The 16130-nt window shown below is 40.7% G+C and overlaps 1 protein-coding gene across 3 annotated transcripts in view; it reads right to left on the reverse strand.

Moving 5' to 3' along the window:
* The window catches only part of COMTD1 (catechol-O-methyltransferase domain containing 1), a 106285-nt gene that overhangs the window by 24884 nt on the left and 65271 nt on the right, over nucleotides 1-16130 (reverse strand). For all 3 annotated transcript variants that reach the window (XM_044055744.1, XM_044055743.1, XM_044055745.1), the window contains 2 exons: nucleotides 8841-8895; nucleotides 8457-8590 (listed from right to left, as the gene is read on the reverse strand). In XM_044055744.1, coding sequence (XP_043911679.1) covers nucleotides 8457-8590; nucleotides 8841-8895 — 189 coding nt within the window. The remainder of the gene's footprint in view (nucleotides 1-8456; nucleotides 8591-8840; nucleotides 8896-16130) is intronic.

Here is a 16130-nt window from a genome sequence, read left to right on the forward strand (position 1 = left end):
GATGCACAACCTTCAACGAAGGCACACCCCATTCACATATGCCTCCACACGAAGACGCTCTAGCTGAGAATCGAACAGGACAACGTCTTGCTAGGAGGTGACAACGCTACCGCAGCACCACCACCACAGTCCGTACCTGTTAGGACAAATTCATACCTGTTACGGTGGTGAATTTGTCATTTGAACCTTGCCTAAAAAAGGCACTATAGGGGAGGCAAGAGCCTTTGCCAGTATCTGGAATCCCAAGGGCGACAGGTGCAGGCCATCTCTGGCAAAGCAGTGTGGTCTGTCGATCATGTCATCCCAGGCAGACAGATACTGGATTCCATTAGAATGACACCAGAAGCTTAGCCAATTGTTAAAGTCAATCATTTTGTCCTTGTACTGTGGTATCATTCTGGGTGATGGCAGGATGCTACTCAGGGCTAGGGTCATACCTGCCTGGGCTACAAGATCGGAGAGCTCCTCCATGTCTCTTTTCATGTAGTCCAGGGAGGTACGTCTCAGGTCATTCACACCAACATGGACAATGAGAGTCATATTTGTACTTGTGGAGTGACCTGAGTGCGTGCATTATGTGGTGGATCCTGTCACCTGACAGGAAGCTGACAGTAACTTTTTCCTTGTTTAGCCTGGTGAGTGGAATATCAGTGTGCCTGACTACAGAGTCACCTATGACTAGAGTGTTGGGTACGTTACCCCTTATGGGCTGTAGTTGAGTGGCACACTGAGTATGTGAGCTATGTGTCATTTGGGTTGTGTTGGGGGGGGTGGAGGTTGCTTGCATTTCTGCTTTGGAGATCTCTGTTGTTTGGGCAGATTTGTACTGAGAGCCTCCGTGAATGTAGGTGTGTGTTTTGTGCTTCTGTGTGTTTTGATGGTGTAGGTTTTGAGGTACTATGTGATGAGTGTGATGCGGTGCAAGTGTTTACCTTCTCCTCTTGACTGTCTAGGCCAGTCTTTGGTGAAGAGAGCTTTGCTTCCAGTTTGGCTACACAAGTGCATCTCTCACAGGTCGTAGTGTTGGGTGGTAGGAGGAGAGGGTTGTCTGTGTACATGAGGCAATTGCTGCATTGTCCCAAGATGCCCAGATTCATCAGGTAGACAGGAGAAAACACCGGGAGCTGACCTTTAGACATGCCTGAATAGGTGCCTATTTATTAAGTACTAAAAACGGTTTTCCTCTAGACAAGTGAGGAAAGTTGAGTGCTGTAGTAATTTGTAACTTATTTAGTGCTTACAATGAGTTCTGAACAAGTGCTGAGCTCAAAGAAACAGATTTGAGTGCTAAAACTAAAAAGCTGGCTAGTTGCAAGGGAAATTTTGAAGAACAGACTTTATGGAGCCAGGAATAGTTTAACCCCAGTTAAGTGGGGGGGGGGGGACTTAGGAGCTCACAAACAGTCCTGGACACAGCAAATCCATATCTGGACAAGACCTGCCACAGGAAAGGGGGGAAGCAAGCTTAGATTTTTTTTCCAGTAAAAGTGGAAATGGAGAAAGCTGGAACAGAAGTTAATTCAACGTTAAGAATCTGAGTGGGTTGGCATTCACAAATGTTCTCTATTACATTGAGTGAACTAATGACACTAGACTGGGAGGAGTGTCACAGATCAAATATACAGTATGGGCGGGCAACTGCAATGCCACCAAGTATAAGAACACACAACACTAGGGAGGGTGGTTGGGAAAAATTACAGTTTCTAGCTGTAGCCACTAAATGAAAGTTTTAAACAGATTAAGGAGCTGACTCTAGAGAATGCTTTTAACTGTAAACAGACAATTATAGTAATGCACACTATTACAGTTCCTAGCTGTAGAACATAGAAACCTCAAAAAATCAAACATGCACAGAAAAGCTCGGATAGAGCACTCACAAACAGAAAATACAACTCTCAGTATGAAAAAGCAGTTTACAGTTAAGTAATTGAGTAAACATGCAATTAGCAATGAAAAATACAGTTAAAACAGTATAAAACTATATAAACTAAATAAAAGTTTATGTACCAGTAAGAATGGAAGAGTTGGAAGATCAAATTACTACTCAGCCCCTGCTATTACCCACTCACTCGTACTACAGAAGGTCAGGACGCCATGTTAGTCTCAATAATAATAAGGACAATCAGCAGAAAATGGCTGCCAGAAACACAGGAAACTCAAACAAAACTACCAGCCTAGACAACAGGCCTCTATAACGTTTACTCACTGTCTTGGTTTATTATTTTACATAGTGTAGTCCTGTTATGCATGTTTCTGTTCAAATATATTTTGTTAAACATTACTGTAATCTCTATATCTATTCCATTCAGATCTACATTAATTCATCGAAGATACATATAATCGAATGGCATTTCATCGGCAATGCTTTTCATCGAACCCCTGCTAATTATAAAGACCAACTCCAAGATCACACTACAGTGGGGAAAGGTCAAATTTCCTGATCCCCTCCATAATATGATCTCAATCAGAATGGTTCGATGAACGGCATGTTCGATATAATAACATCCAAAACACCATTCAATGATGTGATTTTTCGATGCCCCATTCTATTCTGGCCTATATGGAGTGGGTCACACCTGAAAGGGGTCTGCAGACCAATGGATCTGCCTGGTTAACAGATGAGAAATAAAAAGTAACGTTTTATGCATTGGTTTGGATCATTGTAAACATACCCTACAGTGATTTTGAAAGATGCTCAAAAAAAAAAAAAAAAAAAAAGAGCACTGAAGGGCATATCAAATGTATGCCTGCCTACACCTTTGTAGGGAATAACACATACAGTAACTGACTGATACATATGGCAAAATAGGTGTTTTCTGTTAACTAGATGACAGTGCAATTGTAGGGTTTGTTTTTAAGATAAGCTGAGTAATGAGCAATATTAAGCTCAGAGGGAAGAAAAAACGAATGTTGTGTGCACTGCATACGTTATGCTTGGTCGTGTGTATCCCTGATCATATGTATCGCATGGTGGTGATGGTAGGATGACTACAGTCATTGGTGGCCTGCAATTCACTCTGCCATTCACTGCCATACACACGTCTCTCGTGTGCCTGACAGCACTTCTCTTGGTTTTATTGTGGCTGGTACAGTCACTGCTCACTGCCATACACGCAACGTCTCGTGTGCCTGACAGCACTTCTCTTGGTTTTACTGTGACTGGTACAGTCACTGCCATACACACATCGCCTGCGTGTCTGATAGGACTTCTGTTGGTTTTATTGTGGCTGGTACAGTCACTGCCTTACACAAATGTCTCCTGCGTGTCGGATAGGACTTCTGTTGGTTTTACTTTGGTTATAAAGTATCAAAGTGCTTTATGTTTTTTGCTCAGTTTGTGGGGCTGCATGTTTTAAGTGTACCTGCTTGGCTAGTAAGTACCCACCCATTTCATGCTGCACCCAAAATTCTTCAGCTGCTGGTCTGTTACTGGAAGGACATGGCATCTGGGCAACTGGTGTACATCTGTCTTTATGGAGTATCATGGACCAGGCTGTCAGACTTGATGCATAGTGATACAATTTATTGTTAACACACAAATACTGAATGTACAGTTATCACTGTCTCATGTGCATAAGTGCAGATTATCTCACTACTATGAGGTGTGGTGCTACTATATTTGTATACTTGAGCAGGGTTTCATTAACAGGACACTTCCTAGAACTTGTTTCTCTTCCCAGGGGTGTAAGGGAGTGTGGAAATCACCCACAATGGCAGGTGTGGCAGTCTTGTCCCTCACTTCTCATACAGCAGTCTTTTTATGATTTGTGTCTCACAAATGAGATGGGACTCTGTAACAAGGATTGTATCTAAATGTTACTTACTCCCATTCTCAATCCACTGTGGCTGTGTCATTTCATTGTGTGCCAGCTGGCATGTCTTTTACTGCATGCTAGAGCAATGCAGCACATACCAGGTTTTTGTTTTAACACCATTATTGAATTATCACTTATGACCAGGCATACATACATTTATACAAAAGAAAACAAACCATATTAACATCTCAAAATTACAAGCATTACACATCACATATATTCTTCTGTACAATTATCATCAGTCCAGCATTACATAAATTGGTAAGTCCCTGCCTTCCCTTAAACCTCCTCCAAAACATTATGCTGTATGTATTGTTCCCACAATTTCCATTTTTTCTAGGTAGTTTGCTCCTACCCTTTTCTAAAGATCCCCCTTCCGGTTCTTTTATCTCCCTTACAGTAGTCACTACTTCAAATACAGTTGGTTTAGACTTTGATTTCTATTTTCTAGTACTTGGTTTTTTGGCAGCCAGCAGAATTAAACTTAACCCATTTGCTCACCCAGTATTTCTGACCGAGTACTCTGTAGGGAATTTTTAAAGTCTGCCAATGCATTACACTCCCAAAATATATGTACTGAGGTGCCTCTTTCTTTCACAACAAACCTCCAACATTTGCAGTCTACCGAAAGAAAAATTCTTTGCAGTTATGCAAACACTTAAAAGCAAAAGTCCTAAATCTTCTACATGTCGTTGCATATTTGGGAACTATTAATATTTCCTCCCATTGGACAAGCAATTCACAAGAAAACACTCTCCCATCTTTTCTAACCTTCTCTGATTGATTTCTATACTTATCAATCAAAATTTTATATGCTCTAATTATCACCTTTTAACAGCAGCTTCTGTTGTAGATTCAACTAAAAACTCTACCCGAGCAGGTCTTTTACTTCGGATTTCCCTGTCCCTTTCGCGTTGCCTATACTCCGATATTAATCCCTGACAGGGAAGTCATTTCTAGCCTGCAGTCGAAATGTCTTCTTGGCCTCTTCTCATTCTGTTACTTTTCCCTGTCTAGTTATTACCTGGGTTCTTTTGCCAGCTTTCTCCAGTAAGTTCCAGCCCCCTCTTGCCCATTCTCTGTACCCCTAATTGCAGTAATCCCTATCAGTAGAATCTCCTTTCTCCATTCTCATGTTGGCTTAGTTCTTATATTCGTAAAATAGCAGAAAGTATTCTAACAGTCTGTATGGCTGCTATTGTGCATAAGGATCTGCATCCACAATCCTACTCTCTCCTTATTTCTTGAAATTCTCTATTGCTTCATCATTATCAACCATTTTTCCACTTTGAATTATAGCTTTGTTTGTGTTTTGTATATAAGCCTTAACCATACCTCTCAACTGTACAGATTTTTCCAGAATGTCCAGTTTTTGACCTCATATTTTTGGTCCCTTTTTCATAAAAATGTGGTTTTCTGGCAAATCATTAAAGACTGAAGTTAGAAAATAAGACAGACATTTGAATTTCAGACTTCACATCCTTCAGAAGATTCATGCTTAATGTAAAACCTGTTATTCTGTCAACTTTCTAAGTTGTAAGAGTAATATTTAAAAATTGTCCCTATTTTTGAGCCTTTGTCCCACTTTTATTTAGGTCTTTGTCCAGATTTCTTGCTCTAAGAGGTTGAGAGGTTTAACTGTGTAGCTGTAAAATATCCCTTCAAATCAGGTAATCCTAAACCACCTTGTTCTGTTGGAAGAATCCACTCATCACACTTGACTAGGACAGAACCAACTTTAGGGAATCTGCCCACTTTGTCAGTTACTACAGATAGCTAATCCTACGGTCTTCCTACCCAGTATCTCATATCAGTTCTGGGTCAGCCAGATTCTCCATGCCCCCCAGACTAACTCTGATATAGCTGGTCTCAGAGCCTAAGGGCCTACTAGGGGGCTTGGCTGCCACAAATTTCTGGGGGGGGGGGGTTACTTTAGGGTCTAGCCTGTCAGTCCCACTATTGTAGTCCTTGTGGTTGCATTTGAGGGGAGGGGATTCAATGTGGCTGTGTGGCATATCTCCCCACCTCCACAGCAGCTCAGCCAGGTCCACCACCCTTCCCTTTCTTGGACAATGCCCCCAGTCTCCTCTAGGGATTGCTGCGAGGCATGCCCACTTAACTACACATTCCTTCCCTGCCTCAGTTGCATGAGGTGCTAACTGACCCCGGGTTGACTGAGCCATAGTTAGAGCTTTATCCCTTTATGCCACCAGAGCTGTTATTAACAACTATATATATAATATATATATATATATATATATATACACACATATACATATATATATATATACATATATATATATATATCATACACACACACACATATCTGCACTCTTTTTCTCGGTGTTGCTAATCATCAAGCATCCTGTTATCAGTAAAGCCCATTTGCGCCTCCATAATGGGGAAATTTCAGACAAAGCAACAGCTGACCGGACAGCTCTCATTCAGTTAGCTGTGTAGATGCTTTTCATCCTTATCACTATCTTGGTAATGAGGGTATTTGTTTTGGCCCTGACTTCCGACATGAACAGCGATGTCACCCGAAGGGTGTCTTATGCCCCTTTATATGTTCATGCTCACACTCTCATGTCCACAATGGCCACCATCCCAGGCTCGGGATTGCCAATCCCCTGTCTTCCTGGTCCATTGTCACTGGTCTTATGCAAATCTCCACATGTATGGGAGTAATTAGATGATGGACAACACCTCCCTTCCCCAGGATGGGCAGATTGGCAGAAGCCTCTCACTCCCACACTCCCAGATTGGCCCTTCCAGTGCCCTGATTCCTGAACTTGGGTTATCAGGGTTTGTAATCAGCTTAATTTTCTGAATGGAGTTGTAACAATGTATATTTGAATATGTTTCTGTTTGTGGACTAGCACATACTGCTACCTTTGGCAAATGCTGTTTAAGTTTCATTTTTAATTTGTTTATAATTATTTTTCTGAGATAACATGTTGAGGGGTTGTGGTTTTACAAGTTTTTAAGGACAGAACTTCATTGGTGCACCCCCATGCTACAATGCAGTCTCACTTACTGGAGCATGAATCAAAGCATCCTCTGACCTTCCAGGCATCAAAGATGAGTGTGCTATTTGATGATCTAGAGACACTGCTTTCTAGGTATGGATAATGATGGTAGTTATTTTCTGAGTCACTTTTTTATGCTGTTAGCATTGGTCTGTTTGCCCAGGCTGTTTTAGCCAAGGAGAAAACTAGGAAATAGTGTCAGATTTGGTCAGAAGAGACTAAACATGTTTCAAAGACCACAGCAACATGTGTACCAGGCAACACACTGAGCTATAATGACAGTTTTTACTGTTCATCTGGCTGCCAGTGGTAATAAACGAGACTGTTTGGTATACCTCATGGAGGCGGATAAGTTCACACAGATTAGGAAGCCCTAGTGCATTCTTATCTACATTTTGGGCTAGAAATACCCATGTGCACATACGGAGGAGAAAACTAGTATAAAAGTTCTATCCCCTCACACCCCTTTATATTTTAATTGAGTGCACAGGGGTAAAATCCTCTGCCCACTCCTTCAAAGGTTATGTTTTTTGCTATATTCTCCACTATATTTATTGATATCCCTTCAGTTTTTATGTAAGTTCATAACTAGTAGCAGTGTGTGTGTGTGTGTGTGTGTGTGTGTGTGTGTGTGTGTGTGTGTGTGGGGGGGGGGTTATGCTGCTTCTTCCCATCTGGTGGTCCCTCTGATAAGAGATGTTAAGTACTGATGATTTTCAGTCCTGGAAGTCACGGACAGTAATCCATAAATTCTGAAGGTGGGCAGGCTTTTCTCCCCTACCTTTCCATCACATGATATCTGTACAGATGCTACACAATTAGTTGCCATCATCTTCAAGCAGAAGACCGTCTAGTGAAGATGATTTGGGACAAACAGGAAGAAGGTATTAAGAAATAAGGGCATCCAGCAAAGAGATGGATGGACTGTGTGGGAGATTATCTGTGACACTCAGGCATGACTGTCAAAGAAGGTAGGAGAGTGGCACTGAATCGAGACAGATGACAACACCATGCAGAAAATGGCAAACATGGAGATGATGATGATTTTCAAACTACAGCTGATTTGAAAGGACCCACAGTCGAGTGGTTTTATGAAGCATACTCAGTGGGTGGTCTTTGGGTATACTGATTGGCTGATGCATTTAAATTGCAATTATGAATATTTTTTTTTATCATGTGCCGTCTATCTCTTAGGCCTTGGTTGTAGCTTTATTTAGGCCTATCAAATCACAAAAATGTATCACAATCCCCCCCCAATATTTCTCAGCAGGGACAGACAAGGAGCATATCCTGAGGGTGGAAACATGTACATCATTCTAAAATCTCTAGATTAGTGACGCCCACTTTCCTCTGTCCTTTCCTGTAGTTTATCCTCTGAGACCAATTCCAGCCATTAGTGACCAACGAAGTGCATCGCAGCATGCTCTATGGGCTACTAATTCTGTGATTGACCAAGGACATCATAATGCCTTCCTTAACCCCATATGGGATTTCTGTGACCTCAGAGACTCTGGCCACCATGAAATAGATGATGAATTTAGGAAACTGTTACACTAGTAGCTATAACACTTTTGATGTATCTAATAATTCCATCATTCATCAGAATACTTACGTTATCCAAAGCTATAATGCCACCCTTCCTCAGAAGCTGTAGACACTTCTCGTAATACTCAGAGTAATTTATCTTGTCGGCATCAATGAAAGCAAAATCAAATGTTCCAGCTTCCCCAGCTTTCAACAGCTCATCTGCAAAACAAGGAAACACAGTTTATTTTTAAAAGGTATAAGGAAATGTTAAACCCCACATTAAACTATAAATGCCCCTCAGCAGTACAAGACCAATCGATATGACAATCTGCAGTCCCTGAATGAGTCATATTACTAATTCACAGCTTTCTCCTGTACAAAGTGATGCACAGAATTACATTCTAAATCTCCACAAAAATGTCCATGACAACCTACCAGGCACACTGACAGCTGTATGATTGTCACTTACCAAGTGTTTCAAGAGCTGGTTTTATCCGCAAGTCAATTTTATGTTCCACTTCTGCCTGCACAGGGATAGGATGGGGAATGAAGAAAATTAAAATTAGCAGAGTGCATCTAAGTATATATATTGTTAAACAAATTAAAATAACATAATAAAATAAAGCCTTACGGTCCTTGCAAAGTTGATTCTGTACTTCTTACTACTTTGATTTCAGCTTTACTAATCTCTGCTGATTTTAACAGCAAAATAAATATCAGTATGGTAAAGCAACAGATGTACTAAATGATTTACACTGTGAAGACTAGGGTTTAACTCCCACAACTCCAATCCGGGAGGCGAGACTTCACACAAGTCACTTAACCAGACCAAAGCTCTCAGATCACCCTTAAAAGACAAAGATATACAACTCTAGGATCTTACCCGGTTAGTAGAAACAAAATAAATCCCAAAGCACACTTTCATATAGGGACTAGTGCCATATATTGAAAACAAGTCGTTACAGATTTGCAAGGCATTCAGTATGTAACTATAACAATTACACAGCTTTGAACAAGCAAAACTTAACTGTTTCAATACACATATAGGTGAGTTCCATAGTGCCGTAAATCATTAGATACTTGACTGAAACTACTTTCACTACCTTAATGCTATTATGCTTGATGACTTAGAAGCACCTTTATGACATGGTGCTGAAGATCCGAGATTCCTAACTGTGCAAATCAGTGCAGTTAATCTTATCCACACATTATTTTACTCCCTATAATCATACAGATGTTGGCCAGTGCCTTCAGTATACATGTACACACATTATTATTTGCACCTTTTTCTCGGTTACAGAGTCTGAAAGCCTTGTCATTTTTACTTGTTCAAATTTCACATCACATTAAGAAAGGAATTTGTTCCAGCCAGTGTTTAATATGCTAAACAGAAAGTCTGTAATTTTCACTTCTGATCATTCAGGTTTACAGCCTGATATTTTGTCTTGCAGATGGCAGTAAAATGTCATAACTAACCAAAGTTGGATAATGACATATAGGGGATGAGTTGCACTTCAAAACATAAGCAAACTGGTAAATATTCTTATTCTTTTTCGACACTGAGGTGTTGCTTATAACTCTGAAATGACAATTGTTAATAAGCTACTAACAAGCTGGGCTGACAACTTTCATGTCTAGCAGTACACTAGAGGGAGAGGAGTATTATGGGATATACCTTTGAACATTAAACAAACCCCCATTCTTTACCTCTTTTCTGTTAAAGAACATACAAATGGACCTTTTTAGGCTTTTACAGATACAAACAGATCAGAGCAATTACAGTAGACTCCCTCGTATTTAGGTTCATAGGTTCATACTAGGCTATCTGCCCTGGGGCAATTATAAGCCTAGCCCGATTCTGTATGGCTTACGCCACCCCTTGATTTGAGTATACTGTGCCCTTTTTAAGGTTTAGTTTACTGTGCCTCTGTCTAATAGTGACACGGTAGTAATCCCTGGGACAAACCTACGATCCCCCATCCACTTATCGAGATTCTTCTTTAAGAGATTCAGTGAGGTGCTCTGCCTCACATGAACTGGAATTCTATTCCAGAGCGAAGGGAGCCTCTGGGTTATGAACCTGTCCCTCCAGCAAGTTCTATTTATTTCTGTGCTGAGGTTCAAGTCCCTCGAGCGTGAGGCTCTCAGGGATTTAGATTTACTGAAGTGGAGCATGCCCATTAATTCTGGATTTGACATAGCTTTGTATGTCAGGCATAGATCACCTCGAAGTAGGCGGTATGCAACTGAGTAGAGCTGGAGTTTTTTTAACCGAGCAGCATATGGCATCTGTTTGAGACCCTTGATCCTCTTGGTGAGATACTTTTGGGGTCTTTCTAATTGCTGCAGGTGTCGGGTAAGGTACATCCCAAAAGGGGCATTGTATTCTATGATGGGCCTGATGAGAGATGAATAAAGGGGCACGATTACCTCTGTTGATCTAGATGTGAAACCCTTCGTGATGAGGTGGGCTATGTAGAAGGTCTTTCTAACCACTTTGGCAATGTGGTTTTCAAAGGAGAGATTGCTATCAACTTGGGTCCCCAGGTCCCCAATAACTTTCTCTGTACTTAATGGGTTTCCGCCTATGTGGTAATTTGTGGGCACATTGTTTTTGCCAAAGGGTATGACTATACATTTTTTGGCAATTAGCTTTAAACCATGGTGCTGGCACCAGTTATCTGTCTCTGTGAGACCTTTTTGAAGGATGTCTGTGTCAGCTGGAGAGTTGATTATGGCGCCCAGTTTGCAGTCGTCTGCGAACTTGGTGAGCCATAGTCCTCCCACGTTTGCCTGTACCTCGGAAAAGTATATACCAAACAAGAGTGGTCCCAGGACAGAACCCTGTGGGACACCACTTGTGACCGGTTTCGAGTCTGACATGGCTCCAGCAACTCCCACTCTGTGGGTTCTGTCTTTGAGCCAGTTTGTGACCCATCTTGTGACATAGGGGTTTATATTTAAGCTGGATAGCTTATCTATGATGCCCGAGTGGGGTATTGTGTCAAATGCCTTTGCAAGGTCCAGATAGGCTGTGTGGACTACCTTCCCTTCATCTATGGCTTTGGTGACTGTTTCAAAGAAGTCAACCAGGTTCAAAAGGCAGGATCTGCCCTTGACAAAGCCGAACTGGGTAGGATCTAGTGTCTGTAGGTCCCCAATGTCTTTGTTTATGAGCTCCATGATGATCCTCTCCATAGCCTTGCAGAATAAGCTAGTCAGGCTTATGGGGCGATAGTTTCCAGGGTCCGTAGAGGCTCCACCTTTGTGGAGTGGGACCACTGTTGCTGTACGCCATTCTGTGGGCACATATCCTGTAGTGAGGCTGAGATTGTATAGCTGTTTTATTTGAGGGATTAGTTCCTCTTGTAGTTCATGTAGGACGCAACCTGGGACGCCATCTGGTCCCATGGAAGCAGTGTTTTTTGCTTTGGAGAGGGCAGCCTTCACTTGAGCATCTGAGATGTTTGGGAGGCAGCCCTCTGCCGGGATAGATACTTGATCTTTGGGGGGGGGGGGGGGTTTGCAGTGAACCTGTCTGCCAGGATATTAGCGATGTCTGTGGGTTCAGTGTATTTTTTGTCGTTTAGAATCAACTCAGAACAAGTCTGGGAGTTGCATCCCAGGTTTCTAACATAACTGAAAAAGGCCTTATGATTGTCTTTGGTGTCCTGTGCAATTTTTTCTCTCGAAGCTGGACTTGGAGGATTTTATGAGGGATCGTAATTTTTTGCTAGTACTGATCAGAGATGCCTTCCCTATTAGGGATTTTGCTCTATCATGTAGTAGCTTCCTCCTTCTGTTGTACAGTTTATTTATGGCAGGGGTCCACCAGACTGGACGCCTGCCTTTGGATGATTGGGTCTTGGTTTTGTTTGGGATAGCATGATCCATGCATTCCTGGAGATGTCCGTAGAATGCATTTATATAGGATTCTGCAGTTTGGGCTGTAGTTTCCACTGGCCCTGGGGCCTTGAAGGATTCCACTTCGGTTTTGAGAAGTGAGAAGTTTATTTTTGAGAAGTTTTTCACTGTTGTTTTCTGGGCTGGGGGTGGGGTCGGGATGTGGACATCCAGTGAAATTAATTTATGGTCTGATCTTACCAATGAGGGATATACTTCTGGTGTGGAGCATAGAGTCCCCATGTTGGTAATGATCAGGTCTAGTATGTTGTCCCCTCTTGTGGGAGTGGTGACTAGTTGTTCCATAGCATTTGAGTTTATAATTTCCAGGAATCTTTCGGCTAAGGTGCTGGGGCTTGAGTAGTGCTCCCAGTCAATGTTTGGGTAGTTGAAGTCGCCCAATATAATGGTGTTCGGAGAGAACTTCATGTTCTCCAATGTTTTCAGGAAAGCCAAATGGGATTCCTGACTTTGAGAGGGTGGTCTGTAGGATGCTATAAACTGAAAAGCAGTCTTGCCCACTGTTAGTTGCACATGGACGGTCTCCGATACTTCGTGCAATGCCACTAACCTGGAGGTGTGGATATCCTTGATAAATATGGAAACTCCCCCTCCTTTTGTGGTTCAGTCCAGGTTTTGGGGCCGAAAAGCATGATATGAGGTATAGCCTGGTAGTGCTGGGGTGCTCTCTGGAGCCTTGAACCAGGTTTCTGTCACTGCACAGATATCGATGTTCTCCATTTGGCCTCCTCTTAACCCACCATCAAATTTCTGCCATAGCCCTAGCAAAAGACAAAGAAGAACAGCACTTCTGCTCCTGTAGGCTAAATAATGACAGACATTTGAGTTGACTTCATATTCTTTAGAAGAATGCATACTAACACCAGTACCCTTATTCTAGCTGATTTATAACCTATAAATGCTATTCTGTATGCTTCTTCTGATTAACCAGCCATTCATTTATCTAGCCTAAGGTCCGGTCCCAGTGAGACCGGATAAGAGGGAGTCTACTGTACATTAAAAAGGAGTACTAACTACACTTTCATAGTCCACCCAAAAGCCAGTGAATTTCAACATTATCACTGCAACTAGCTGGACACGTGCAGTTTCCAGATTATGGTCATCAAGTTAAGTGAGCCACTGATTGTAGATGTGCAAAAGAGGGGTGGTAATGTATTCTTGTCCAGGTTTAGTAAGGGGGTGAGTTGTTTGACATAAATCTTATTATAATAATTAGGAGATATATATTCTGGAGGGCTTGAATTTCATTAGTGGGAGGTTCGAGGGATGAAGGGTAAACCTGGAATATTGCGGAATTCTTGGAGTAATTCAGTAAGCATGAATTTATCTAGTATATATTGACAGAGGTCTTTCATTTTATTTCTTGCCACAATACTTTGGGCGAGTTCTATAGAGAAGTATGCCTGGAAGTTATGTTTTTGTTTTCATCTCTGAACTGCTTATTTGGCGATACTATACAATGACTTGTATGGTTTCCTGTTCTCTAATCTTTGGTTCTTTTTCTAGGTTTGCCAAGGACCATCTTTGGTTCTTTTTCTAGGTTTGCCAAGGACCATCTCTAAGTTGCACTAGGGCTTTGAGCTCTTTAGAAATCCAGTCTGGTTTACTTGGTTTAAACTGTTTAGCAATGGGGGGGGGGGTTGGAAGGAGAAGGGTTGTTGTGTGAAGAGATTAGCAGCAGTGCTGGCATCACTTAGGGACAGTGGGGTACCAGTTCACAGTAGACAGGTAAAACAGGAGTATGGAGATATTCTTGGGAGATTTTTGGCTGAAGATTATTGGCTTAGGGAGGAATTTAAGGCTGATTACAGAAATCCATAGCCAGATACTCGGAATAGGCACAAACACCATCTAGAACTCTTGTGAGAATAATAAATACTAAACAGGAAGCGACAAGGATTACCTTGCTACAATGGCAAGATAAAATATTTAAAGACGACCAACAAATAGGGATATTTAAACAAATCTACAAAGAAATCTATGGCATGAAGGATTACCAGACCCCTATCTCTCTAATTAAAGACTTCTTAGGTAATCTTAAGTTTCCTACGATAAATAATATCCAAGCCAATCTTCTGATAGCCCCTTTGGATGATGAGTTCTGGTTAAATTTCTTGCAGAAATCCGCTGTGAATCCATAGGACTTGGTGCTTTACCTATTTTTAACTTTTTAATGACCTTAGCTATTTCTTGTTGTTCAAAGGGGCTATCAGAAGATTGGCTTGGATATTATTTATCGCAGGAAACTTAAGATTACCTTCAGAAGAATGGATGATGAGTTCTGGTTAAATTTCTTGTAGAAATCTGCTGTGAATCCATAGGACTTGGTGCTTTACCTATTTTTAACTTTTTAAATGACCTTAGCTATTTCTTGTTGTTCATTCTTCTGAAGGTGTTCAACTTTATTAGAAGATGTGGTATAACTGATTTATATATAAACAATTCAAAAACAGTTTTCATCCCCAAAAATAGTATGGCCAAAACTACTCTTCACAATTATAGACCGATATCCCTAATCAATGTTGAAATTAAAATACTTGCAATGTTACTAGAAGAAAGACTTAAGAAATTTTGCCCTCAATCATATCCTCGGACCAATCTGGATTCATGTCCAACAGACATGCATGAGATGATACCTTAACCTTGAACTCCATGTTCCAACTTCTTAAAAAGATAGGAATCCTAGATATGCACTAGTACTAGACGCCTGCAAGGCATTCGATAGAGTCAATTGGACTTTCCTGTTCTCATCATTTTCATATTTTAACATTCCTTAAGACTTTATCAACTTAATAAAAGCACTATACAATAATTCTCACACAAGTCTTTATATTAACAGAACTTTATCCAGTCACATTAAGATAACTAACTAGTGGTACGAGACAGGGCTGTCCACTTTCCCCACGTCTCTTTAATCTTTACATTGAGCCACTGTTTCTGCATATAGAACAAAAGAACATTGCATTCAATTCCTAAAGTCTTAAATTCTAATGTGATGCTGCCTGCATTTGCAGATGATCTCAACATTTACTTTGAATGGCCAAATACAGATCTAAAGAAAATTCTTAAGTCAATAAATGAATACTCAAAAGCCTCAAATTATCAAGTTAACCAAAATAAATCTCATATTTTTCCTATTAACCCCTTAAAACACATGGAAAATTACTTTCCAGACTCCCCTTTTGAAATAGTCTACTCTACTAAATACTTAGGGATATCTTATGACCATAACTATCCTTCCATGTTACAAAACAATGTGAATAAATTATGGACCCACATCTCTCAGGACCTATATAGGTGGAGACAACTGAAATTATCCATGTTATCCAAAGTTGCAATTATCAGAATGAATATTTTACCCAAATTTCTTTATTACTTTAATTCATCACTCTCAACCATTCCAAGCTTTTTTTAAAAAAAAATAAATAAGGCACTTGCTAAATTTATCTGGTACCCTAAAATCTGTCAGACTTTCCTTTTTGAAACTGAAACTTCCCAAAGAAAAAGGGGGCCTGAATTTACCTGACTTTCAGTTATATCATAAAATTATATCCGCAATTAGACTGGTATCAATCTCAAACAACCCAAATGACAGTAAATTTTGGTCCCCAACGTGGGTTAGGATCTGACATCAACATTTGACAACAAACAAGGTAAACCCCAAATCTATTCTCTTTATATCACCAATAAATATCAGAAATATATCACCAATAAATATCAGAAATATTAAAATTAACAGTATTTAAAAATGAGAACATTAAGAGCTTCCAAGAGCTGATAAAGACCTTAAACTTAGAGAAGATCCTACCACTCCTCCAACCGGTCCACTTAAACC

This window comes from Protopterus annectens, chromosome 14.part0 (assembly GCF_019279795.1).
Source record: "Protopterus annectens isolate FY-2018-M chromosome 14.part0, PAN1.0, whole genome shotgun sequence".
Classification (NCBI taxonomy): Eukaryota; Metazoa; Chordata; order Ceratodontiformes; family Protopteridae; genus Protopterus; species Protopterus annectens.